Consider the following 25,601-nt stretch of genomic DNA (forward strand, 5'->3'; position numbering starts at 1 on the left):
TAACTCAGAAAGAAATGAGAAAACAGTTTTTCTAAGGCTACAACTATTTGTTTAGGCTTATTTTCCCAGACCTATACAAAAATTCAGTCAACAAGCTTTGGGTAAATAAAGGAAATTCATTTTGCTTTCCTCTGCTCTCTGTCCCTGAAGTCACTCGTCTAGGTTGGCTGCTCAAACGCCAAGAATCTCCACCGTTCTTCACTTGACAGTCTTCATGGACACGTTAGACCCAAATTTTTTTTTTGTATTAAACACCATCTTAAAATTTTTCAATATACTGTATCTTTCTTTAGTTTACCCAAAGGAAGGAGTTTCCACTCTAATGTCAATATATTTGCAACCATCCAACTCAACGACCTCTGCATGGACTCTTCACTTTGTGGATCATCTCTGGCTAATTTAAAACATCCTGCCTCATCCCCACATTCTCTGACTGGCCTTAGACAGCAAAGTAAATTTATTATTAGTCTAAATAAGCATTCTACAGCAAACATAAGTAATTCACACCTGACCTGCTATGAAAATTAAATTTTCTGAATTTAGATCATATTAGCTCTAAAAGCCCCACAGTATGCTAAAAATCAAGAACAAATTCTAAAAAGATGAAAGCAAGGCTTTTTTCTCCATCATTTCTTTATAGAGCACTAGAAAATTCTTATTCCCCTTCAAAGTTTGCAATTTCATCCAACTGCCCCTAAATTCTAGTTCCAAAAACGAATTAAAGTGCCAGTTATAACACTACCTCCCACTCCCACCTCTCTCAAGAAAGAGGCCTAAAAATAAGAATGATGACATTTACCCTTTTTTGTACTAGAGCTTTACTTAAGGTTGGTATTTTTATGTCAACCTTCCTAGGACTGTCAAGTCTACCTCCTAAAGAGCATGTCAAGATTTCATAGCGCAGTCTCCTTATTCACTCTCCAAATTATTTACAAAGTAAAACTTCTATGGGGTCTCAGCCACCACCAGATTACAAAACTGCCCATTTCTTCTAGAATAATAGTTTTAAAATTTCCTTCCATTTCAGTATATGCATACTCAGTTCATCACATAGTAATATCAATAAAAAAATAAACTTCCATTTCTTATAAGAAAAACATTAACTTAATTCACAGTTAGCCTTTTCCCACAACACTCAAGACTCCAGTAGCTTCTAGGAACAGAGGTATATTAGTAATAAAAATGGAGTATTAAAAATCCATGACTTGGGAGTAAACGGAGCCCTTAACTCCTCCTCTCCCCCTACCTGAATCAGAAAAGGGTTTTCCTGAAATGAGAGGGGACGGGACTGGGGTCAGCAGGATTCTCACCTCGGTATAACTACAAGGTACAGGGGAGAAGACAGGAAGGATGGCCATTTGGCAGAATCCAAGCCTACTAGCTTGGGATCTATTAGGGAGATAAAAACCTATGCCTGGCATATTGGTCCCCAATCTACTTTTCTTGCCCATGTTAGAACTGTCATCACACTAAGGCAAGTTCACTGCCAAGCTGAGCATTATCCTGTTTTATTCATCCACCTGCCCACTCCTCCTCTTACCTCTGCAAGGATGACCTATACAGGGACTAGAGAAAGCATCTCCATCCATTCCCCGAGCTGTGCAGTTTCAAAGGGAAATAAATGGTCCCTCGGGTCTCTGCCTCTTCTCGGAGGGTTGATGTCCTACAACTGAAAGCCTAATTCATTACTGCCCTTTACAACAGCTTCCCTGAAGGCCTCAGTTTAAAGGTGAGTGATTTCATCTTTTATTGTGTTTGAAGGGCTTTCAATGTATCAAGACTGAGAGCAAATTCATCCTTATAGCCACCAGAATGAAAAAATGATTTAGCTAAGATTTAATTTATCTTCTAGCTAAAGTATCATCGGTAGTTACATGATCAAATGTTCACATGTGGCATCTGGAAGCATGTGCACCTGTGAGCTAGCTTAACTTTGTCTTGACTTTAAAGTGGAACAAAACAACGTAAGTTATAGATGCAAGTTCCTAAGCTAAATTACTTCTATTGATACATCAATGATTTCAGCTTCCCTCCCCCTAACCAGATGGAGGCACAGATGCTATAATGGATGACGGATATGGAAGACAAAAGCCTTCTAATTCATTGCAAACCTAATTTACTGAGGACTGTAGAGGTCCCAGGTGGGACACTGACACTGGAATTGTCTCTACCAGGCATAGGGAATGTTTCATGTTTAAAGCCCAAGGAAATTCTAAACACATAATTTGGGCCATACTTTTTATTCTGGTAGGGGATAAGCCCTACCATTTGGAACTCCTTGTGGAGAGTCCTAAGCCAGAAGCCAACTGGACATTTTCCCAAAGGCTGAGTAGTATTATCTGCTGAGCCCACAGAATTGAAAACACCCCCTTGAACAGGCCTTTGTCATATTTTACATGGACACCAACAAGCCCCAAACCTGAATTCTCCTCCCACCTGGCATTTCTTCTGACTTACTCAGGAACAACAGGGCAGCCCAGCCAGTGTCTCAGGTCAGCAATTATTTCTAAACTGGCACATGTTTCATTTCACAGTGTGGCATGAGATCAGGCTGAAAGCTTCACAGGAGAACTAGGCCTGCTCAGGCAGGCGAGGGCTGAGGCCCAGCAGGAGATAGTGGCAGAAGGTATCACACCACAAGTTTCCAACCCTCCTCCAGGAGGCCAATGGTAATCATAATGCCCGCCCCTAAAGAGCTTACAGACCTAGAAGTCTGTGAACGATGTTCAGCACTTTCTTCTGAACAAAAGCAGATGGTTTCTCAGAAAATATTTCACTGCCTCACTGGCACATTCTCCTTTGTGGCCACCCATACCCTGGCCCTCTGCATGAGCGGGAGGGTGGACTGAGACAGAAAGCTACTGAGACAAGCACAAAGTTAAGGGAACCCAGAAGCCCTGACTCACCATTCAAAGGAAAATACAGGAACTTCATTCTCACCCTGCTACGTTTACACCAGCACTTCTGAGCTTGCAGTTAAACCCGCAGAGTGTTTGCATATAGAAGGCTCGGAGCAGAAATGCCTAAAACAGCTCCTCCTGGCAGATTCCCTAATTCCAGAAAAAGGTCTTCCTGTGTCCTCTAGGAGAATCAGACCTTTCCTTTCACTCCTGCTCCTGCCTCTAACCACCTACCCCCAGCTTAAAACGCCCTGAACCTCAGGATACCACGAAAAGTAACCATTAGCCTTAAGTTAGAAAGGACGCCTCAACCCTTGAGAGGCAAGAGGAGAGGTTGTGTGTAAAGGAGAAAAAACGGTGAGTCTTCAACCTCGAAACACAGATGTTTTTTCTTTTGTAAACATCCACATTACTGAAATGACAGCAACCAGTACTGCAGAGGAGAAGCGTATTAGCTGTACAGTTTACATTTCAATGCCCAAACTTATTTATATATTTACATAAAGATGCTACCTTGATTAATCAATGTCTATTTGCATGTCCACGTGTGAATTTCTTCAGTTTTGATATTCCATATGAAGGAGCTACAGTGAAAATACTTTTGAATAAAGCAGTGAACCCTAAGAACCTTATCTTGAGATGAGATGTGTGACCCACCATTTGAATGTTATTTCTCTCTGCTGTGTACGTTAGTCTGGCTGGGTCTTGGTCACAGACATAGATGCACTGACAGCTATTCCCATAATCAAGCCAGGCGGGAAGCGGGAAGAGGAAGACATTATTTGTCACCAGCAACCCAGTATCCCAAGTCAAAATTCTCAATCATGGCCAAGAAGGCCTAAACTCAACCCACAGGAACTGGCTTTCTAACTGGTTGACAAACACGTAAGCTGCCCTCCTGCAAAAGCCAATCAGAGGACAGGCAGGTGAAAATGGGACCCAGCTTAGAGCAGAGCACTTCAGAAGAGAACGAATAAATCCATCAGCGATGCTCGGGGCTTCCTGACCACTGTCCTGGGTGAAGGCACTGCCACATTTTCTCTCAGCAAATCTGTTACGTCCCTGGATCCAATGATTTAGCCTAAGGAACGTCACCTCTGCTAAAGAGAAGTGTGTTTGTGAGGGGTCCAAAATGATGAGTGGTCTTGTTAGCATCATGCTCCACCCTCTGAGTTAACCAGCTCAAATCCTTGCTAGATTTTGGAACCCAGTAAATCTGTGTTGATCCAGAGTTGCTGCTGCTAATGCCTCCAGAGAACTCGTGTCCAGATGAAGAGACTCAGAGTGATTCTCCATCCTGTTCGAACTTCAACTGCTCTATCCTCCAGTAGCCCAAACTTCAGCCTTTAAAAATACCCCTTACTCCAAGAGCATATTGAACCCTTAAGAGACTAAATTGGAAAATTAATTTGCTTGCAAGCTCCAAGGCCAGCATTGGCCCTTAACAGTTCACCAATTCATCCCAAGAGGAGGGGTTTGGAGAAAGAGGAACATTACATTGCATGGCCACCATGAAGTTACTTTGAGGAAGGTTTCAAGGCTTCAATCTACAATTTTAGTTTTCAGCTCACTGATAAGCAACCTCTGTCATTCTGACCATAAGATAAGCTCACATTTGGTGTCAGAAACATCCTTTTTTCCTTCTTTGTGGTCCCTACTCAAGTAAACAGAGAAGACATAAAGTTGCCCCAATGAACAAGAAAAGGGATTTGATCCCAAGACTCCTAGAGCTACTAAAAACTTTAAAAGATCATCCGGTCTAGTTTCTGCCTTTAGGCAGATGAACATCTTAAGGCCACAGGGGACAGATGGTTGTCTTATTCTCAAATACATCAAGGGACAAAGACCGCACAAACTTTCTGAACAGTCCATCCCAGTATTTCCAGAGCTCAGCCCACTCCTAGTGATATAACTCCTATGACCAAGACCAAAGGACCAGCAGCTCTGGGAGAAAGTGGCGGATTCCAATATCCTAACATGGCAGGACACTAAACCAAGGCGATCTCACCTTATCTCTAGGGAAAAGGGCAGAAAGGAAATTGCAAAATTATGTTTGTTGGAAAGTATAAACAATATTCCTCCATGTCAACTTAATAAAAAAATGAGGCCCTCTGGGGGCCTGGGGTGAACTCCAGGCTGCTGACGTCCCACATGAAGCGGCTCCCGGTCCTGTTGGCTCCTCCTATGGGCAACAGGGGTTGTCGATGACTAGCATGACATCAATGCCATAGGCCTCCAGCAGGTCCAGGAGAAAGCTCCGGTCTCCTTGGGGGTCTAGGCCCATGCCCCGGGCATGCTCTGCTGTCAGAGTTTTATCTTGACTGGCAGACACCTCCAACAAAGTCTGAAATATCCGGTTGTTCTGTTCTAGGAAAAATCTGCATTTAGAAGACAAGACACAGGAAAGGAAGGGGGAAAAAAAACTCACTAGATAATCCACATATGGGGAACCAAAACTATACTGTTGTTTAATGTACTTTTCAGTGGATTCGCAGGTATCTTAAAACAAGAAAAGAGTAAAAGTTAAACAATTATTCAAGTGCTATTAAAGTTAGCAAAGAAACCATTTGGCATTAATTATGGTGGGATTAGGGAAATCTCTAAACAAGATGGCCTGTCAAAACCCATTTTCCCGTTGAGGGAAGTGACCGGGGTTTAAACGCAGCCTGAGAAGAGGCCCCCACACTGCTTTTCTCTTTCTGCTTAGTCATAGGAGGAAGCAAAAATTCAACAACAACAACAAAATGAACATGAGCCAACATTACCCTTGGGTGTTTGCCCTCCCTTGATGACTCTTTGGGAGGAGTGAGATGCACAGATCAAGATTTAAAAGTCCCTGCTTTAGAGTGCTTTATGAACAAACAAGCCCCGTTCAGGACAGCACTCACTGTCTAGTTAGACTAGCCACTCCAGCCCCATATAGCTCTCAGGTCTGCAAAGTGTCCGGTGCCTGAAGTGGCCCTGGGTGCTCAGGAATTTCAGACACAGTGGCACATGTCATACTGGATGAGACTGTGGCTGTGCTCAAGTCTCAGATACTTTCCACCGAAACAGGATGTAGGGTTAGGAAGTCCACTATTAGAATCAAGGTGCTGCACCTTTGTAGAAATGCCCACATTAAGTTTTCAACATCAAACCACAACCTCACCCCTGGAAGACCAAACAGGAAGCTGGGAGAATTCAGTTCACACCACAGAAGGCTACTTCACCCAGCTGTCTAGGAATGAAATCAGTGCTGTGAGGTGGAAAGGCCCTGGTTCCTACGCCTATGGGGCAAAGAGATGTCATTTGATTCAAGAATTAAAATTTCAGATTATCCCATAATACTCAGGGCAAGGAACAACTCTATTCAAAGGAGGCAATGGAAATGAGAAGTCCCAGAATCCTGAGGGACAGACAGCTTCTATGCAGTGGACATCCTTGATGTAAAAGCCCAACAAGAAAAGAAACACTAAGACTCCTGTTTTCTCTTAAGGGCCCTGCTTCTTTCCGTAAGTCCTCTGGGTTCCCCCTCATGGCATTTCAGGGCTCAGGTTTGCCTCTGTAAGGAACCTGGCTCTTAGTGCCCTTGGCAGCAATGAAGGGCATCCCTGGTCTGCAGTGAGTGACATGGGAGGGATGCAGGTCACTCAGTTAGTGCTGAAGGGATCCTCAGGGAGACCCCACGCCCACGGCCACAGGACTCACAGCACGAAGAGGTCCTCTTCACAAGGGTTGTAGTCTTCTTCTACCTCCTGGGAGTACAACAGCATCTGCCTGTTGGTCAGGAGATAACCATGAGACTCTGTGCAGGTACCAGGACCCCAGTCACAGGTGAGGCCTCAGCCAGGCATCTTCAATGGGCCACCACCTCCCAGGAAGCAGCACCAGCCAGGAAAGGGAGCAACAGGGTTTGGACTCAAAATCCCTGGGGTCCAGGGCCAGTTCTGCCCCTGGTAATCTTAGGCAAGTAACAATCTCTCCTAGTTGTCTATCAGTGGGGGATGATGATAACATTTATTTCATAGGATCACCAGATTATTGAGAATGACATCAGATACATATAAGCAAGCTTCTAATACAGCGACCAACACAATGAAGGTGCTCAGTCAAGGTGCTTCTAGGCCGCACACACAGATACATCTAAAGGTCACGTGGAGAGCATCTGGCAGCTAAGGTAATGTCCACAGATTCCAAAGTCCATGAGAAGAAAGAAACCAGCACCGTGGATCTACTCCCCTCCTATCAGGGCAGCATACAGGGAGCCTGGCCTCTTCCACTGCAGGGCTTCCCTTCGTTTCCATCTCCATCCCAGGCAGCATGGAGACTGGCAGAAATGCATCAGGGAAGGGGCAGAAGACAGGCTTTGCAGAGACCCCCACGCTGGAGCTGCCCTGAGGAGGGTGGAGCCCCTGGTTCTCCCCTTGGCTGCCGCTACCTCTGCTCGTTGAGCCGGCGGTACTTCTCCCTGTCAGCACTGTTGATCTTCAGCAGCGGCTGCAGGTGGTCGTGGTGTGTCTTCACATTCTGGTTATCCACATAGACGTCATACAGCTCCCGCTTCTCCTCAAATATCTTCTCTGTGGTGCCTGTGGAACCCGGGGTTAGAGAGGTGGGAACCCACCCGAACCCACTGGGAAGCAAGGCGCCCGGGAGCTCCGTGTCTGGGAGGAGCAGGGCTGGGACCTGAGGGCAAGAGGAGGGGAGGGCCCCGTACTCACAGGCCACATAGGACACCTCTACCTCCAGGCTCTCGATGTCGGCCACGTTCACGTAGAAGAAAGGCTTGGACTCAGGAATGGTGCCCCCGATGCCAGGCAGTGAAACGTTGGCCAAGCAGCAGCAGCAGTACACTGTGGGGACAGAGGAAGTGAGCAGGGAGGCTCTGCCCCTCCACCCCCTTCCTCCCTTGGAGCCTGCAGCTCAACACCTCTGCTCAGGCTATCTGGTGCCTCAGGAGCCAGGTGGTCCTGGCATTCTGAGGAGACAGGAGGTAGCAAGCCTCTTTAGGTCCCACAGGAGAAACTGATCCCTCAAGGTGACGTCAGCAACATGCTTCCCAAACCCAATAAACATTTCTCAGTCTCTCTCTAGCTGGTCTTGCTTAGAATTTGACCTTGTCAGAACTCCGGCATCGATAACCCTTGTATCTTCTGGTTCCCCCTTCTGCCTGTCCTTCCCCGGTCCTTTCTGTCCTTCCACCTTTCTGGTCCACCTCCTGTGTCTGGAACACCCCTCCACACTTGTACTTTCCCCAGGTAATGCTGTCCATCTCAGATATGAGTGCAGAAATAATCTATCTCCCTCAAATCTTTATCTCCAGCTCAAATGCCCACAGGTCCTGACCCAGCTATGCAGCGTGGGCGGACACCTCTGCTGTGAAGGTCTCAAGGCAGCACACCCTCATCACATCCCACACTAACCTTTTCAAGCCAGCCCCCGGCTGCTCCTCAGTCCCCCATCTGGTGGCCCCACCATCCTTGTTATCCTAGACTCTTCCGTTGTAGCCTCACACACATCAGAACCTTTACAATCCAATCTGACAAGTTTGGTCCAGTTTCTCTAAAATACATCTGGAATGCATCTTCTCTGCTTTAATCCAGACCCTAATCTTTGGCCAGGCCACTGATGTGTCCTCCAACCCATCTTCTACATTGTCACCAGCGTTCACAGCCAATCAGGTCACTCCTGGGCTTAAAACCCCATCCCCTTGATGTGGCCCAAACTCTTCCAAACTTGATCACTGACAGAAAGACTCAAGCAGTTTCTGCTACAGGGATTTAAGCAGCACCCCTGACTCTGGCTTCTGGTTACCTCTATAGCACACCACGCCCACAGGCGGGGGAGAAAATATCAAAATGCGCTTTCGAAGTAAGGCAAATTTCCAGAGGATGAGGATCTGTTCTCCAAAGAACTTTATAAACTGAGACATGCAGCCAGCTGGGTGTGTGATCTGAAAAAATTGAGGGGAACAGGGAGGAGAAAGTGTGAGGAACAGCTTGTTAGAAATATAGCAAAAGGTATCTAATCCTCGCCTCCGAAATTCTGAAGTCCATCCAAACAGATACATTAAAAGATGCTTATTTCCACACAAAATGATGTTTTTAGACTGGATTTCTATAATACAACAGCTCCCTGATACACTGATGTTTGAGTCTAGAGATCATTATTTTACTCAGGAGAACAATGCAAAGAAAACAAAACTAAATTTAAATTTTAAAAAATCAGAAGAAAAGCATCTCTGAAGACACATTCTGCTTCAATAAGAAAACTCAACTCAAAAACATTACTAAGCACTGTAAGTAATAACACAGTGAGCAAACAGTCCCCAGTCAGATCCCAAATCTACAGGACTACTACTGTGCAAAGTGAGGTGTCTGCAGAAGTCACAGGTAGGAAGGAGCCCCTGGCATAATCCCTGTTACACTTCACCTCTGACCACTCTTCCTTCTTTTTTTGAGTTGGAGTCTCACTTACTCTGTCACCCAGGTTGGAGTGCTGTGGCGTGATCTTGGCTCACTGCAACCTCCACCCTCCTGGATTCGATTTTCCTACCTCAGCCTCCCAAGTAGCTGGGATTACAGGCATGCACCGCCAAGCCCGGCTAATTTTTGTATTTTTAGTACAAACAGGGTTTCACCACATTGGCCAAGCTGGCTTTGAACTCCTGACCTCAAGTGATTCACCCACCTTGGCCTCCCAAAGTGCTGAGATTACAGGCGTGAGCCACCACGACTGGCCCCACTCTTCCTCCTGACACTAACTGGCAACCCCTGAATTGCCTTCTGGGAACCCTGAGCCAAGGAGTATCATAGGGGTTAAGAGCATAAGCTCTGATCCCAGGAAGAGCTGAATTCCAAACCTGACCCTGCCATTTACTAACAGGGAGATCTGGGGAAAGTTAGCTAATGTTTTCCGTTCACTATCTTTAACTATGAACTACGGAATGATCACCTACCTTGTAGGGTTATAAGGACCACCTGAGACAAAACATGAAATAGCACATAAAAACAGCCAAGGCTATTTTTAGGACAGAAAGGCTTCAAACCCCAGGCCTCGTAAGCTTTGTGAAAGTCACTTCCATGCCAAAGTGCCAGAAGTAAGAGCTCATCACCCATCAGGGAGGCAGGCAAGAGCACTTCTGAGAGAGGCACCGACTCCCAGGCTGCCTGCTAGGGTTTAACAACCACCAGCCTTCGGGGGCACTTACACCCGAGCCTCAGGGCGGCCTCTGCACTCTGCCTGTCCAGGTCAGGGCTGTCTTGGGCCCTCCAAAGCTGCATCTGCAGTACCCGGAGAGGATATCCCTTTCCAAGGCATCACTCCTGCACTGATACCATTCCCCTACCCCATGCCAGGATAAAGGCAACCCTGCGCTGAGCATGCCATTTGCCACCCATGCCTACTCCTCTGCCACCACATCCCAAATCATGAGGAGGAGAGGCACCAAGTGACCAAGGCTGGTTGCATCCCTCCAATCACTATCTCTCATCAAAGTCTTAACAGCAACCAGATAGGAAAGGGCGCCAAAGCACACCCGGTTCCTCCCAGCTTTCCCACTGGTTATCTTCAGGCGTCCAACTTGTTCTTCCACCACATGGAGGCCAGGCAGGGCTCACTCAGCGTATATGTTATAGGTTAGTGGGAGAAACAGGTAAACAAGCATTTAAAATATAGCCCGATGGGAGCCGTGATAGGAGAAGAATGGGAGTTGGTGGAGCAAACCAGAGGGTGCCTCACCCCACTCTAGGAGAGACAGAAAAGACTTCCTGTGGGAAGTGATGTTGAAGCTTTGACATAAAGATGAATCTGAGGCTGGGCGCTACGGCTCACGCCTGAATCCCAGCACTTTGGGAGGCCGAGGTGGGCAGATCACAAGGTCAGGAGTTCAAGACCAGCCTGGTTAACATGGTGAAACCCCATCTCTACTAAAAATACAAAAAATTAGCTAGGTGTGGTGTCGTGTGCCTGTAATCCCAGCTATTTGGGAGGCTGAGGCAGAAGAATCGCTGGAACCTGGGAGGCAGAGGTTGCAGTCAGTTGAGATTGTGCCACTGCACTCCAGCCTGGGCGACAATGCAAGACTCCGTCTCAAAACAAACAAAACAAACTAAACAAACAGATGAATCTGAGGGAAGGTGTTCACATACAAAGGCCTGCAGGTAAGAGGGAACATGGCCCTTCTTGGGACCTGCAAGTAGTTCAGGTCCTGTGCCCAGGCCCATGCCAGGAAGCACTGCCCATAGGACCACCTCTTCTCTTCTAAAAGAGTCAGCTCTAGAGACTTCTCACCCCTCCTCACTTTACCAGGCTCACTGCACCATGCAACAGAAATTTCTCCTGCTTTCATTGACATCTCTTTCCCTTTTTCCAGCCTTGTTTCTCTGCAGCTTTTACAGAGATCTCTCTTTCCTTGATGTCTCCAGTGTGTACCTTCATGTTTTCCCTCCAACCTTTCAAGTCCATACTCCATCCTCTTTTCACTCCAATTTCTTTTTACTCCCTAACCTCTGTCAGCTCAGTCTCCATAGCAGGCTCTGATAAGACCCATGCCTGCCACTAGGGACGCCCTCCACTCCTGGGGCCCAACCCTCCTCCCCTATATCCCTCTCCCACTCCCCCATGTTCCTAAGGGGAGCATTTAGCAGCCACATCTGGATCTCTCAGAGAGGTCTTCCTCTTCCCTCTGCTTCCTTTCCAGTTTATTTTCTTTCCCTCTGAAACAGTCCTATATCTGACTCCTACGTTAAAAGTCTACTTCTTTAAAGTTTTTTTTTTTTTTTTTTTTTTTTGAGAGGGAGTCTTGCCCTCTGGCCCAGGCTGGAGTGCAATGGCGCTATCTCGGCTCACTGCAACCTCCGCCTCCCGGGTTCAAGCAATTATCCTGCCTCATCCTCCCAAGTAGCTGGAATTACAGGCGTGCGCCACCATGCCTAGCTAATTTTTGCATTTTTAGGAGAGACGGGGTTTCACCATGTTGGCTAGGCTGGTTTCGAATTCCTGATCTCATGATCCACCCGCCTTGGTCTCCCAAAGTGCTGGGATTACAGGCATGAGCCACTGTGCCCAGACTAAAGTTTCTCTTTATACGTGTGTTCATGTTGTAAAAATTCATTGAATTATATACATATGATTTTTGAACTTACTTCTATAAAGTTTTATATTTCAATAAAAAGCTTAATGATATATATACATTATTTTCCATACATGATAATCATATATACTATTTTTGAACTTGTTCCTATAAAATGTTATATTTCAATAAAAACTGAAAGATATATTACATTATTTTCCATCCATGACAAGTATTATATCATACATGCTATTTTTTTTTTTTTTTTTTTTTGAGACGGAGTCTCGCTCTGTTGCCCAGGCTGGAATGCAGTGGTGTGATCTCGGCTCACTGCAAGCTCCGCCTCCAGGGTTCACACCATTCTCCTGCCTCAGCCTCCCGAGTAGCTGGGACTACAGGCGCCCACCACCACGCCCGGCTAATATTTTTGTCTTTTTTAGTAGAGACGGGGTTTCACTGTTAGCCAGGATGGTCTCGATCTCCTGACCTTATGATCCGCCTGCCTCGGCCTCCCAAAGTGCTGGGACATACATGCTATTTAAGTGTCGTCATTTGTTTTTTCCTGGCCCTGCCTTTTTTATACATGTAAGCCTTGCCCTACCCCATCCCATACTTTACCTCATCCCAGGGAATACATATCTTAATAAGCTTGTATACACCCATCAATACTTTCCATGTTTATGTCTGGGGGTGTGTGTGTGTCTATCTAGACAGAGACTGTGACTGTTTAACAACAGTGTAATCGTATCACATGTACAGCCGGCCGGCCCTCTGTATCCCGATACCATATCCTCAGATTCAACCAACTGCATGCAGATAAAAAATATTTGGAAAAATAAAGAATAACAATAATAAATATATGTAAAAAAACAACACAGTATAACAACTATGTGCATAGCATTTCCATTGTATGAGGTATTATAAGTAATCTAGAGATGATTTAAAGCACAGAAGGTCCCTGATTTACCATGATTCAACTTACCAAGTTTTCAACTGTATGATGGGTTTATTAGGAGGTAGCCCCATGGTAAGTCAAGAAGCTCCTTAAGACTTTGATGGGACTATGGTTTCTACTGAATGCGCATTGCTTCCACACCATCATAAAGTTGAAAAATCATACATTAAGTGGACCCATTGTAAGTCAGGGACTGTCGGCTGCATTGCCAGCATTAAATGCACTTTTGACTTACAATGTTTTCAACTTACAATGGGCTTATGGGGGTGTAAACCCACAGTAAGTTGAGGAGTATCTGTATACGCACAGACTACATCCTATTATATGGGGACTTAAGCATCTGCAGATTTGGGTATCTGAGGCAGGTCGCCTAGAACCAAGGCCCTGCAGATACCAAGGGATGATGAGTTTTCTGCACCTTGCTATTCTCACACAAATGAGATCTGGTGGTCCTTCCATGTCATCTTCTTATGCTCTAATTCACTATTCACCACAGGCCTTTCAATACATAGGCCTTCTAGTTTTCTACCACTGTGAACAATGTTGAATTAAATATTGTTACACATACATCATTCTGGTAGATAGATCCTGAGGAGTAAGGTTGCTGAAACAAAAGCCACGTATGTTTTATTTATTTGTTTGTTTATTTATTTAGAGAAGTCTCACTCTGTCATCCACGCTGGAATGCAGTAGTGCGACGTTGGCTCGCTGCAACTTTTTTTTTTTTTTTTTTTTTTGAGACGGAGTCTTGCTCTGTCGCCTGGGCTGGAGTGCAGTGGCCGGATCTCGGCTCACTACAAGCTCCGCCTCCCGGGTTCACGCCATTCTCCTGCCTCAGCCTCCCGAGTAGCTGGGACTATAGGCGCCCGCCACCTCGCCCGGCTAGTTTTTTTTTTTTTTGTATTTTTTAGTAGAGACGGGGTTTCACCGTGTTAGCCAGGATGGTCTCGATCTCCTGACCTCGTGATCCGCCCGTCTCGGCCTCCCAAAGTGCTGGGATTACAGGCTTGAGCCACCGCGCCCGGCCAGCTCGCTGCAACTTCTGCCTCCCAGGTTCAAGCAATTCTCCTGCCTCAGCCTCCCGAGTATGTGGGATTACAGGTGCCCACCACCAAGCCTGGCTAATTTTTGTATTTTTAGTAGAGACAGGATTTCACCATGTTGGCCAGGCTGGTCTCAAACTCTTGACCTCAAGTGAGCTGCCTGCCTTGGCCTCCCTAAGTGCTGGGATTACAGGCGTGAGCCACCATGCCTGGCCATGTTTTTTGGCCATGTTTTTTATTTTGATGTGCTGACATACTGTTTTGTAAAAAGAAGACACTCCACATTTGTACCTGCAAACATGACAGTACCCTCTTCCCTGCATCTCCTAGGGTCTAACAGTTATGTTAATGAGCTGTCCTCAAAAGCATGGGCAGTTTTCTTTGTTCTCCCTTAGTCCCTCATCTCTGGATTCTTACGGGGAAGAATATGAGTGCATTTAGGTCACATGCAGGTCACCTCCCTGTGGATTTGGAGATAATTCCAACAGAAATTTGACTCTGAAGGAAAAAATGGGTCTCAGTTATGAGCAGACAGAGAGAGAACAGGACTCAGGTCAGTGCAAGCCCAGAGTACCTCCAATGGCCCTCTGACCATTTCTTAATGATTGTCTCTCAGCCTATACCATGGGCTTGGGAAACCTGTAAAGGACAATTCCTAAACTCACACGCCAGTTGGCTTCCAGTTAGAGTTCTTCAATGGAGAGCAAGGATTGTAGATTGAAAGGCAGAAGGAAATCTCTTCAGCTTCTTGCTCCAGCTAGTATTTCTCCAGCAGCAGAAGACACCCATGACTCCAGTCTCCAGCTTTCCTCAGCATGCACAGCACAGGTGCAGCCACACCTCCTGAGAGGTCCCAGCATAGATGCGCAGTGCCTCCCTCAGTGATCTGAGTACTGGCTGTGCAGGGACCCCTCCTGCAGGCTCCCACGGTTTTGATCATTCTGCTTCTCTTGCTTTGTTACCCCAGCCCTAGGGGAGGGTGGAAGGCAGCCTCTAAGACAGTCCCCAGTGATACCCACCTCTTGGTATTTATGGCCTTATGCGATCCCCTTGTCCTCTTAATTTGCTTCTAAGAAAATATGGTGACATTGCAGGGCTGTCACTTCCATGATTAGGTTACAAAGGGATCTGACTTCCATCCTGCTAGTACACTCTCTTACTGGCTTAGATAAAGCAAGCTCGCATAGTGGAGAGACCCACATGGCTAAGAACTGAGGGGAGCCCCCAACTAACAGCCAGCAAGGTACTGAGGCCTTCAGTTCAAAACAGTCCTCAAGAAATTCAATCCTGCCAACACCCACATGATCTTAGAGGTGGACACCTCCCCAGTCCAACTTTCAGATGATCCCCTAACCCTGGCTGATACCATCTCATGAGAGATCATGACACAGAGAATCTGGTTAAGCCATGCTGGGATTCCTGACTTACAGAAGCTGTGAAATAATAAATATGTACTGTTTTAAAACATTAATTTGGGGATAATTTGTTCCACAGCAATAGATGACTAATACAGGGTCAGGCTATTGTCTATGATTACTAATATATTGGTTACCTATTTCTTTTTTACTCTTTCAGCCTTCCAACTCGTATATTACTGATTTCCTGTATTAAATTAGTTTGAAATACCTAGCATGGTCTCTTTTCCCGGTAAGTGCCTCATTGGTACTTATTAGGATTCAAGTTCAAGTTCCAAGGTCTACTATTTAAGGCTCTCTACAATCTAATTTCAGCCTAGTTCTGCAATCATTTCCCTCATGCCAGCTGACTTAATCCCAGCCAAACTAGTTTGCTCATGTCCCATGAACTTGGCTTGCATTTTTCCGTGTCCACATCTCTGCAAAGACAATAAAGTGGGGCAGGACACATGCACTGGCTGTGGCACTAGACCTCTGTTTAAACCTTGGCTGTAACTCCTATTAGCTATAAGACCTAAAGCAAGTCACTAGCCCTTTATAAGCTTCGGTTGCTTTCGCTGGAAAACAAGGATTAAAAAAAATTTACTTTTATTTTAGAGAATGCTGCAACAGGTATAGATAAATAGCTGGCACAATGCGTAACTCCCAGAAAGTGCTAAGAAAGTGACAGACCATGGTTCTCACTGCTGCTCACACCTTTCCTGGTTCTGGAATCAGCATTCCTCACTTTCCACCTAGCCAAATACTCAGGGACCGCATCCTAAGTCTCTTGTCTTCATGTTCCTAAGGCATCTTCCAGAGTTCTCCCTTGGACTCTTGGCATAATTCCTCTACCAGGGGAGTCCTAGGTTTCCATGGAAACACCCTGTGGCCAACCACAGAGGACAGAGAAGAAAGAGAAAGAGGAGATTCATGTTCTTAGTCATATTTGCACCCTTCCAACACCTAACGCTTCGCTGGGTGCTTTGCTAACTGTAAATAGGCATATTCTGGTACCAAAGCCAAAGTAAGTCAGAAACAAATACAAAATGAAGTAACATCAAAAGTATATTCACTAAGAAATGTCATACTTATTCATCAAACTCTTCATCTTTAGTTCAAATGTCTGGTGTTAAAATATCAGAAGCAATCAACAGAATTAAATCCATCTTTTCACGACTGGCCTATCACGCCTTTATACTATGATTACAGAAGTGTCTAGAAAGCATATTGTTTAAGATAACTTGCTTTACGTTTTAAACAAACCAAATGCTTATGTTGCAACTCTATCAAAAGTAGATATTCTGTATGATCCAAAGACATAAATTTTTTATTCATTAAAAATTAATCAACAGCTACTATTCCCAGATACAGATCCAGTATCGCGTAAGAAAAGCAGGGCTAACCTCACCTTCATCTCAGGGTACATGTATCGGTGGATGGAAGGCAGCCAGTAGACAGGGGGCAGGCTGCTGCCTCTGCCGGGACCAGCATGGAGCACCCCCTTCTTGTCCTCATAGAAGGCGGCCAGATGAGTGTAATGTCCTGGCATCTCCAGCTGGTGCCTGCAGAAAAACACATACATGCATACATGCACACACACACACACACACACACACACACACACACACACACACACACTGGTCACAGCTCTGCTACCACTCCTACCCCCCACCCACCTCAAGGGCTGCAACGCTCAGGGGCAAAGGCCCTGACATACTCCAAAGATCCCCATTTGGAGGCTGCTCAGGTCACCTCCTTTGATGCTACAGAAGATCCTTAGGAAAAGTTCAAACATGGGCCTGAAACTCCCTGACAGCACCATGGAACACATTCTTTTTCTCATGGGAAACAGACAGAATTAACAGACTATGACTAATGTCTATTGTTCTTGAGCAAGGTACGCCGGAGACTGGGTGCCACTTCCCAGAGAATGGCTGCTTCCTGTGTGAAGGGCCAGCTTGGAAGCCTAAAATTCCCTGCTTAAAGCCGCTCTTTGTTTAGAGAACTCACGCTTGCCTGCTTGCTTTGTTGTTATGGAAGAATACGGAGAAGCTTACCCCCAATGTCTCAAATAAGAGAAAACTATTATTATTGGATATCACCAGGGCTCATAATTTCTGCATTAAGTATAATAATAAAGAAATAAAAAGCATCAGAATCTCTTCTCTGCCCGCCCCACTGGCTCGGGTCGCAGAGCCTGGCTGTGGCTGGCCCTGCTGGCTGACCCCAGACCCCAGAAGCCAGAAGGCAGCACCCTGGGCCATTTGGAAGTGGAGAATCCTGCCCCCCAGTGGAGCTCAGGCACACTGTGAGGACTGTTTGTCACTATGTTTAATGGGGGTGTTATAGGTTGAATTTTGTCCCCACAAAAAAGATGGGGCCCCAGCACTTCACTCAGAATGGGAACTTATTTGGATAGCATCTTTACACAGGTAATTGAGTTAAAATGAAGTTACTGGAGCCGGCCCTGGTCCAGTATGAATGCTGTCCTTATAGAAAGGGGACTTTTGGACACAGAGACACACACACACAGCAAACAGCGGGTGAACATGAAGACAAGAGACTGGGATGATGCATCTATAAGCCAAGGAACCCCAAAGATTGCCAGCGTCCACCAGCAGCTAGGGGAGAGGCCTGGAACGGATTCTCCCTCATAGCCCCAAAGGGAACTCACACTGCTGAGACCTTGACTTTGGACTTCCAGCCTCTAGAACTGTGAGACACTATGTTTCTGCTGTTTCAAGCCACCCAGTTTTTGGCACTTTGTTATGTAGGCCCGGAAAAGCCCTAATTGAGGGAGGAATAAAAGGCACCAAAACCCTCTTAGCCCATCGTTATTTTCTCAGTGTCCTACAATTTCCATCAATCAATGAACAAAAAGCAAAATACAGCTTCACTGAGCAAGGGAAACATCCCTAATTATGGTTGGCCCTGGAACAGCGGTGATTAAAAATAGGCATTCCCCGCTGCCACACTGCCTCTGCAAACTGCCACAGTGGATTACCCCAAACTATGACACAAACTGTTCAGAGTCAAGATTTCATCAACCAGCTATAGCCTTCCATTCTCCAACCATCTCCACTCCAGAGTGACTTACAGCTCTTATGTCAAAGTGATGACAACAGACCTTCAGACAAATTTATATTTTAAAAAGGAAAAAAAATCATCACTATATTCATATAATGATTACTAATATAAGATGGATGATAGCTCCAATTTCAGGGCTTCTATGCATTTTAAGTTCTGACAAGGAGGTAGTCCTCCTATAACAAATAACTAGTTGGGAGGAGGGTGCTTATAATCATTTAGCTCACTTTTACAAATGTTCATGAGCTAGACAGGAAACCCATGATCTAAGCTGTGACTATTCTGAGAAGATGACAATTTCAGATACTTTTTAGGGAAGTTGGTCAAACTGATCAAAGTTTGATTCACAGAAAAATCACACAAAGGCAATTATGTTCAAAGGTGTTTTTATTAGGATGGAATTTCCCTAAAAAGAACACTGAGAATATTTTATTATATTTTAATACTGTATTTTTCTGTGTTAAAGGGGGCTGTGTCAGGGGTAATTTATATTTTTTCATTCAAAGGTATTTCATTAGGATCAAATTTCCCTAAAACTGAGAATCATTTCATTATATTTTTAATACTACTATATTTTCTGTGTTAAAGGGGGCTGTGTCAAGGTAATATTTTTTCATTTTCTAGGTTTATTGTTTGCTGATTTGCTGCTCAATTGCCTTTTCTGTTTGACTACATTAAACTGTATACTTGAATCACGATTCTAAAGAAAAGTTCGGTACAAAAGTTAGAGTCCTTTAGATAAAGAACTAATATGAGGATTCTGTGCTTTGACTGCCTCAGATATTACTGACTGATGGGACAGAACAAGGCAATAATATGGAATCTGAACATAGACACAAACATAAATTGGCAGTTCCTGGATGAATGTTAAGCAACTGTTGTATGAAAGCCTCAAAATTTAAACACACTACAGATTTTGCAACAAACAAGATTGTCAAACCACAATATCAAGAAAGACCGAAAAGTACTGAAACAAGGCTCAGAGTGCTGGATAAGTTAGTCTTCAAAGATGATGTCAAAGGAGCCCTTCCTGGTGAACTTACCTACAAGAATGCAGAAAGCGAGAAACCATCACACTGAAACGTATGCCAAACCACCTATGGAAACCATCCAAGAGCCGTGACACTGTAAAAACTAGAGAACAATTGGCTCAATATGTATTATTAATCTGAAGCCATAGGCTGCTGGGCCAGAGACACTGGGATTCTCCTTAAGCCCACAGCTCCTTCACTGATAAAACACAGCCATATGTGGCCATGCAGATACCCAATGCAACTGACCCTGCCTGTCCCTACCACACCGGCAATAATTCATCCACAATCAGAATCAGAGATGCCTTCGTGCGACAATTACACTTCATCACTCTGGTGTGCGAATTATTGGTCTGAACAGGCTGGGCATGGTGGCTCATGCCTATAATCCCAGCACTTTGGGAGGGTGAGGTAGGCGGATCGCCTGGGGCCGGAAGTTCCAGACCAGCCTGGCCAACATGGTGAAACCTGTCTCTACTAAAAATCCCAGCTACTGGGGAGTTGAGGCACAAGAATTGCTTCAACCCAGGAGGTGAAGGTTTCAGCGAACCAAGATCACACCACTGCATCTAGCCTGGGTGGCAGAGCAAGACTGTCTCAAAAAAAAAAAAAAAAAAATATATATATATATGTGTGTGTGTGTGTGTGTGTATATATGTATATATCTGTCTGAACAAATGGACTCCTAGTTTCTGGCTTTGCAAATGCAGAAAAATAAGCACCCCCATTTTCTACTGCTGGTGCAGGGATACAATGGCACCACCTTATGAAGCATAACTTACAGCTTGTATTAAATTGTACGTTGTATATATCCTCTGATCCAATGATTCCCCTTCTCGGATTGTGGCCTAAAGAACTATTTCTAGATGTAAACAGTCATTTACTCATAAGGATGCTGATGTGCACGGTGGTGAAAAAAATAAGGAACACCCTAAACCCCAATAACAGTGAAACAGTTAAATAAATTGTGATGTATCTATATATTGAAATGCTGTGAAACCACAATAATATTGAGGACCATAATTCATGATACACCGGAAAGGTTAATCTACCAAGTTACAAAATTTACGTACTGAATGACCTCAATAATCCTTTTTTTTTTTTTCTTTCCCTTTTGGAGACGGAGTCTCGCTCTGTTGCCCAGGCTGGAGTGCAGTGGCGCGATCTCAGCTCACTGCAACCACTACCTCCGGATGTATTTGTCATCTAGCTTCAATAATATTTGATCCATATGGTTATACTTATACCCTATACCCTACCATCACCACTTGTTTCCTAGAATGTCTTAAAGAAAATCCTACCTCATAACATTTCGTTGATAAATGCTTTGTAAGGCATCTCCAACTGATAAAATCTGTTTAAATAACTAACACATAATCGCCATGCCATTATCTCACCCAACAATAATAATGCCTTAATATAAATATCCAGTCCACATTCAAAATACAGCCACTGTCCCCAAACGCTATTTCACAGTTGGTTTGGATCGAGATCTGAGCATGGTAAAATGTAGTTATGAGTCATAGGTCTGTTTATTCAATAACAGTCCCTCTTGCCTTTTCTAATTTCATTTTTAAAATTATGAAATAGTTCTCCAATATCTTCTGATTCATAAGAAATAATCGTTAAAAGACTCTTTAGAGATACTGAGGGCAAAAATAGGTTTGGAACATCAGAAGTCAGAAGAAATACAAAACACAGATTAAGTGCTGCAGAAATGAAGACTAGTGAATTCATGTAAAAGCGGCTGCCGTATTCAAGTACTATCCTAACCTAGACCTGAGCTTATCTAACTGTGCTTCCTTCTTTTCCTCATACTGTCATACAAGTCTCTTCTGTTACCTATAGCCGTCTTTAATCACCAAGCCGTAAAACCTTTCTAGCTATGACTCAAAATCTAGAAGCCATAAAAAGATGAATGAATTCAAAGAAAAACACCTATATGACAAGAAGGTAATGTTAAAAGACAAATGATAAAGTGTTATGTAAGTTTTCAATTTATATAACAAAGAAAAAATTTCCCTATTGTACAAACTCCTAGAAATTAATAAGAAAAGGCCGGGCACGGTGGTTCATGCCTGTAATCCCAGCACTTTGGGAGGCCGAGATGGGTAGATCACATGAGGCTGGGAGTTAAGAGACCACCCTGACCAACATGGAGAAACCCCATCTCTACTAAAAATACAGAATTTGCCAGGCGTGGTGGCACATGCCTGTAATCCCAGCTACTCGGGAGGCCGAGGCAGGAGAATCGCTTGAACCCAGGAGGTGGAGGTTGCAGTGAGCCGAGATCACACCATTGCACTCCAGTCTGGGCAATGAGAGCCAAACTCCATCTCAAAAAAAAAAAAAATTAAGAAAAGCTAAACAACAAAATGTAGCAAAGGCTAGAAATGGTTCACAGAAAAAGAAATACAAATGACTCAAACACATACAAAGGTGCTCAACCTCACTTATAAGAAAAATAAAAATTAAAACTATACTGATATACGGTTATTTTATCCATCAGGTTAGAATGTCCAAACTCCCAAACTTTCATTTTTGTGTTGGCAATGTTGTGATGAAACAGACATTCTCTTGCATTACTACTGGGCATGCAAATGGCACAACCTCTATGGGAAGCAATTTGACAGGATCTATTAAGATGATATATACATATATCCTTTAAGCCATCAATTTCATTTCAGAAAATTTAATATACAAATACACCCCTCAGGTGTGAAATGCATGATATTCAATGCAGCATCATTTGTAGCAGTAAATGGACTGGAACCAACCAAATGTCTATCAATAATGAACTTGATAAATGCTATTATTCTATACAAGGCATATGACACAGCTGAAAACAAGGAAGAAACTCTCAACGTACTGATGAGATCTTTCATACTGTTGAATGAAAAAGGCTAGGTGCAAAACAACACGAATAACATGCTATCTTTTGCAAGAAAAGGGAGACAGTATGAATATACGTTTGTATTTGTATATACACACACACACACACTTTAAGATAATACATGAGAAATGAATTATGATTACCGAGATTTGGACGGATATGGGAACTGGATGAAGATTTTTCACTTTATGTGAGTGGTAGTCTGCCACACTCTTCTTCTTTTAGTAACAGAGCCTTCCAAATTTTAGATGGACACATGGATGCCCAGCTAAAGACCACATTTCCCAGATTCCCTTGCTACTTATGTGTGTCTAGTAACCAAGAACTGGTCAATGGAATGTGAGCAGAGGTGGTATGTTCAACTTCCGGGATCTGGAACTTCCGGGATCTGGAAGTTGAACACACCACCTCTGCTCACATTCCATGGAGCCAAGGTCTTTCCCTCTTCCTATAGGCTAGAAAATGACAATGTAATGGGGAGACAGCTTCTACCATGTGGATAAGACAACACTCTAGAAAATGACATACTGTAAGACTGAATGACTCGGGTCCAAGAATGACCAGTGGAACAGAACCACCTACCCACAATGAACTACTATGACTGCCATGCTGGAAAAGCTATAATTCTGTCTTACTGTGTCACGGTATTGGGGGTCTCTTCTTCATTATAGCAACGTAGCCTATACTCTAAAAGCCAAAAACAATACCTGGAAATGAGTTACTACAGTATCAAAAACCATATCGAGACACTGGCTTTGTTGCTGGAAGGGGAGGGTGGTGAGAAAATAGATATTGCAGACTAGAAAGCTGGCAACCCTTGTTACACTTGTAGCAAAACATCTGCTAAAACTTCAATAACTTTAGACCCTGTGTCGTCTGAATTTGTAGCTTTAAGGGGAAGCAGTTGGAAATAGAATGCTGGTGTGTGCTGACTGCCCCTTGTATGCTTTTAGTGAGCTACTACAAGAGTAAGATAAAAACAAGGAAGAAGTGGCTGGTTTGCAAGGAAAAATGGAATAAAATACAGCCTACTAAGGGTCATGTGTTCTAAATTTGGCAATATAAATCTATTGAGATTTCAACAATTTGGGACCCCACAGGGCTGGAAAAGTCAATGCTACTCTACCCCAAAAGCAGGAGACAGGAGTCTCTCTCAGGGCATCTATGAACGTCTGCAGTTTAGTATTCTTGGGCAGACAAGGGAGTCCGCTTATTTACAAAGATCAGATTTAGGGAATCACTTCAAGGAAGTCATTATGAAAATGAGGGAGAAAGGGATGGGCCAAAAAGAGAAGCCAGTAACTATAATTCAGTCTGCTAATTAAAATCCATGACCCAAAGAAGACCTTTGGTCATGGATACTTTTACTTGGAACTGACTGGAAGCAAACCAGAAGTCAATTTAGTTTTTGACTTCTGTATTGTCACATACTTGGCTTATAAAAGCCTATGACTTCTTGACCTCCAAATCTATACTAGCAGGAAAGGTGTTCTAAAGCTGTACAGCCTCAAGAAGGGCATGTTCTCCAATGCCCACTGCAGATGTGGTTATGGAGGAAAATGAAGAAAGAATCTTCTAGAAGACAAAGCCAAGTACCACGGAGGAAAATGGACAGGTGATTCTACACAACAGAACCAAAGTTGAACCAACAGCATACTGACTCTGCAATTCCTGCTCAGCAGAATTTCACTGTTGTTATGAACTAGTGACCATCCATATTTCTCATTCTTCCCTTTTCCAAACAGGAGTTTGTATTGTGCTTCCTACCTTACCTCCTTTATTGCATTTGGGAGGTAGGGAGTAGAGGGACTTGGCTATTCTTTTATAATGTAAAGAACTACTGCACACCACAGACAAATCCTAGATTTTAGACTGGGAGTATGAACTGAATGAGACTCTATGACGTCTCCTTTGGGGTGGGAGGAATGGCCTTTACAAGTGGGAAGAAGAGTACACATGGATACCGGAGTGGCCAGAGGGGCAAACTGAGGCAGAAGCTGTTGACTTTTTCTCAAAGTCAAGCCTTCCCTTCTTCTTGTCTGTAACCAATGCCCCAGAGCTCTAACTGGTCACAGGGTCACCCACCTAGCAGTGATGCTTCCCAGTCTGCTTTGCTGTTGGGTGTGTCTCTGTGATTGAGAACTTGACAATGGAATATGAGAAGTGAGATATGTAAATTCTAGTTTTTCCCTCTTCCCTATGAGCTGAAATGCAAACATAATAGCAGTGAGCAGCTTTCAACATTTGGGAAAGAGCACCTTGCAATACAAAACCATTCTTAGGATATGGTAGAATAACAAGAGATGAATATGGGTCCCTGAACAATTGTATGGAACAGAGCAGGCTACCTAACTTGACCACTTGCCTACCTCTATGCTATGACATGAGCAATAATCTTTTATCTTAATCAGGCCATAGTAATTTTGGGCCTCTGTTCTTGCCTTTTAGCCAGGACCCTAACTAATAAAATAACACCTTAAAATCTTTGGATTTTGAACCATGAGACTGTATTGCCTACTTGGAAAATTAGCTTTTTAAAAGGAATAATATTGTTTTAAAAGTGTCAAAATCCCAATAAAATGGTCTTTTTTAGAACTTCATAATATTACTTTTGAGACAAAAAAGAAAAAACTGAGGAAATATTTTGAATACAGAAAAAGATATATGTGCAAATGTATTTTCCATAGCTCCAAAAGGTAGAGGAGTAGCTAAAAAAAAAAATAAACAGTTAATAGAAACATGCTGCATGTTCAGCCACAGAGAATAACCAAGTAAATGTATGGGACAGCTCCAGCAATAAAGAGCTATTAAAAGAATCATCGAAATGATAAACATAGAAGACAATGGGGGAGAAAAGATATGCATGACAGGCATTCCTGGAGAAGGAAAAACCAGAACGCAAAAGTTAAATATTTTATTACAGAAGAAAAAGTTCCTAAAATTAAAAATAAAAGACCTATCTATTGAGCAAAGGGGACAAACTATCCCAGAACATTCTGATACGAACTAATAAACATTTGGCAAGTTCAGGCCGGGCGCGGTGGCTCACACCTGTAATCTCAGAGCTTTGGGAGGCCGAGGCGGGCGGATCACGAGGTCAGGAGTTCGAGATCAGCCTGATCAACATGATGAAACCCCGTCTCTACTAAAAATACAAAATTAGCCGGGCGTGGTGGCAGGCACCTGTAATCTCAGAGCTTTGGGAGGCCGAGGCGGGCGGATCACGAGGTCAGGAGTTCGAGA

General features: G+C 44.0%; 1 protein-coding gene across 1 annotated transcript in view; it reads right to left on the bottom strand.

Moving 5' to 3' along the window:
* Positions 1 to 3,264: 3,264 nt before the first annotated feature.
* KIAA1147 (KIAA1147 ortholog) overlaps positions 3,265 to 25,601 on the bottom strand; it is a 25,834-nt gene continuing 3,497 nt past the window's right edge. The window contains exons 3-8 of the mRNA XM_011941302.1: positions 16,775 to 16,909; positions 8,694 to 8,812; positions 7,601 to 7,732; positions 7,318 to 7,468; positions 6,588 to 6,656; positions 3,265 to 5,278 (exon numbers count right to left, since the gene is read on the bottom strand). Of these exons, the coding sequence (XP_011796692.1) occupies positions 5,083 to 5,278; positions 6,588 to 6,656; positions 7,318 to 7,468; positions 7,601 to 7,732; positions 8,694 to 8,812; positions 16,775 to 16,909 (802 nt within the window). The 3' untranslated portion in view covers positions 3,265 to 5,082. The remainder of the gene's footprint in view (positions 5,279 to 6,587; positions 6,657 to 7,317; positions 7,469 to 7,600; positions 7,733 to 8,693; positions 8,813 to 16,774; positions 16,910 to 25,601) is intronic.

This window comes from Colobus angolensis, unplaced genomic scaffold (genome assembly GCF_000951035.1).
Source record: "Colobus angolensis palliatus isolate OR3802 unplaced genomic scaffold, Cang.pa_1.0 Scaffold2, whole genome shotgun sequence".
NCBI classification, from domain to species: domain Eukaryota; kingdom Metazoa; phylum Chordata; class Mammalia; order Primates; family Cercopithecidae; genus Colobus; species Colobus angolensis.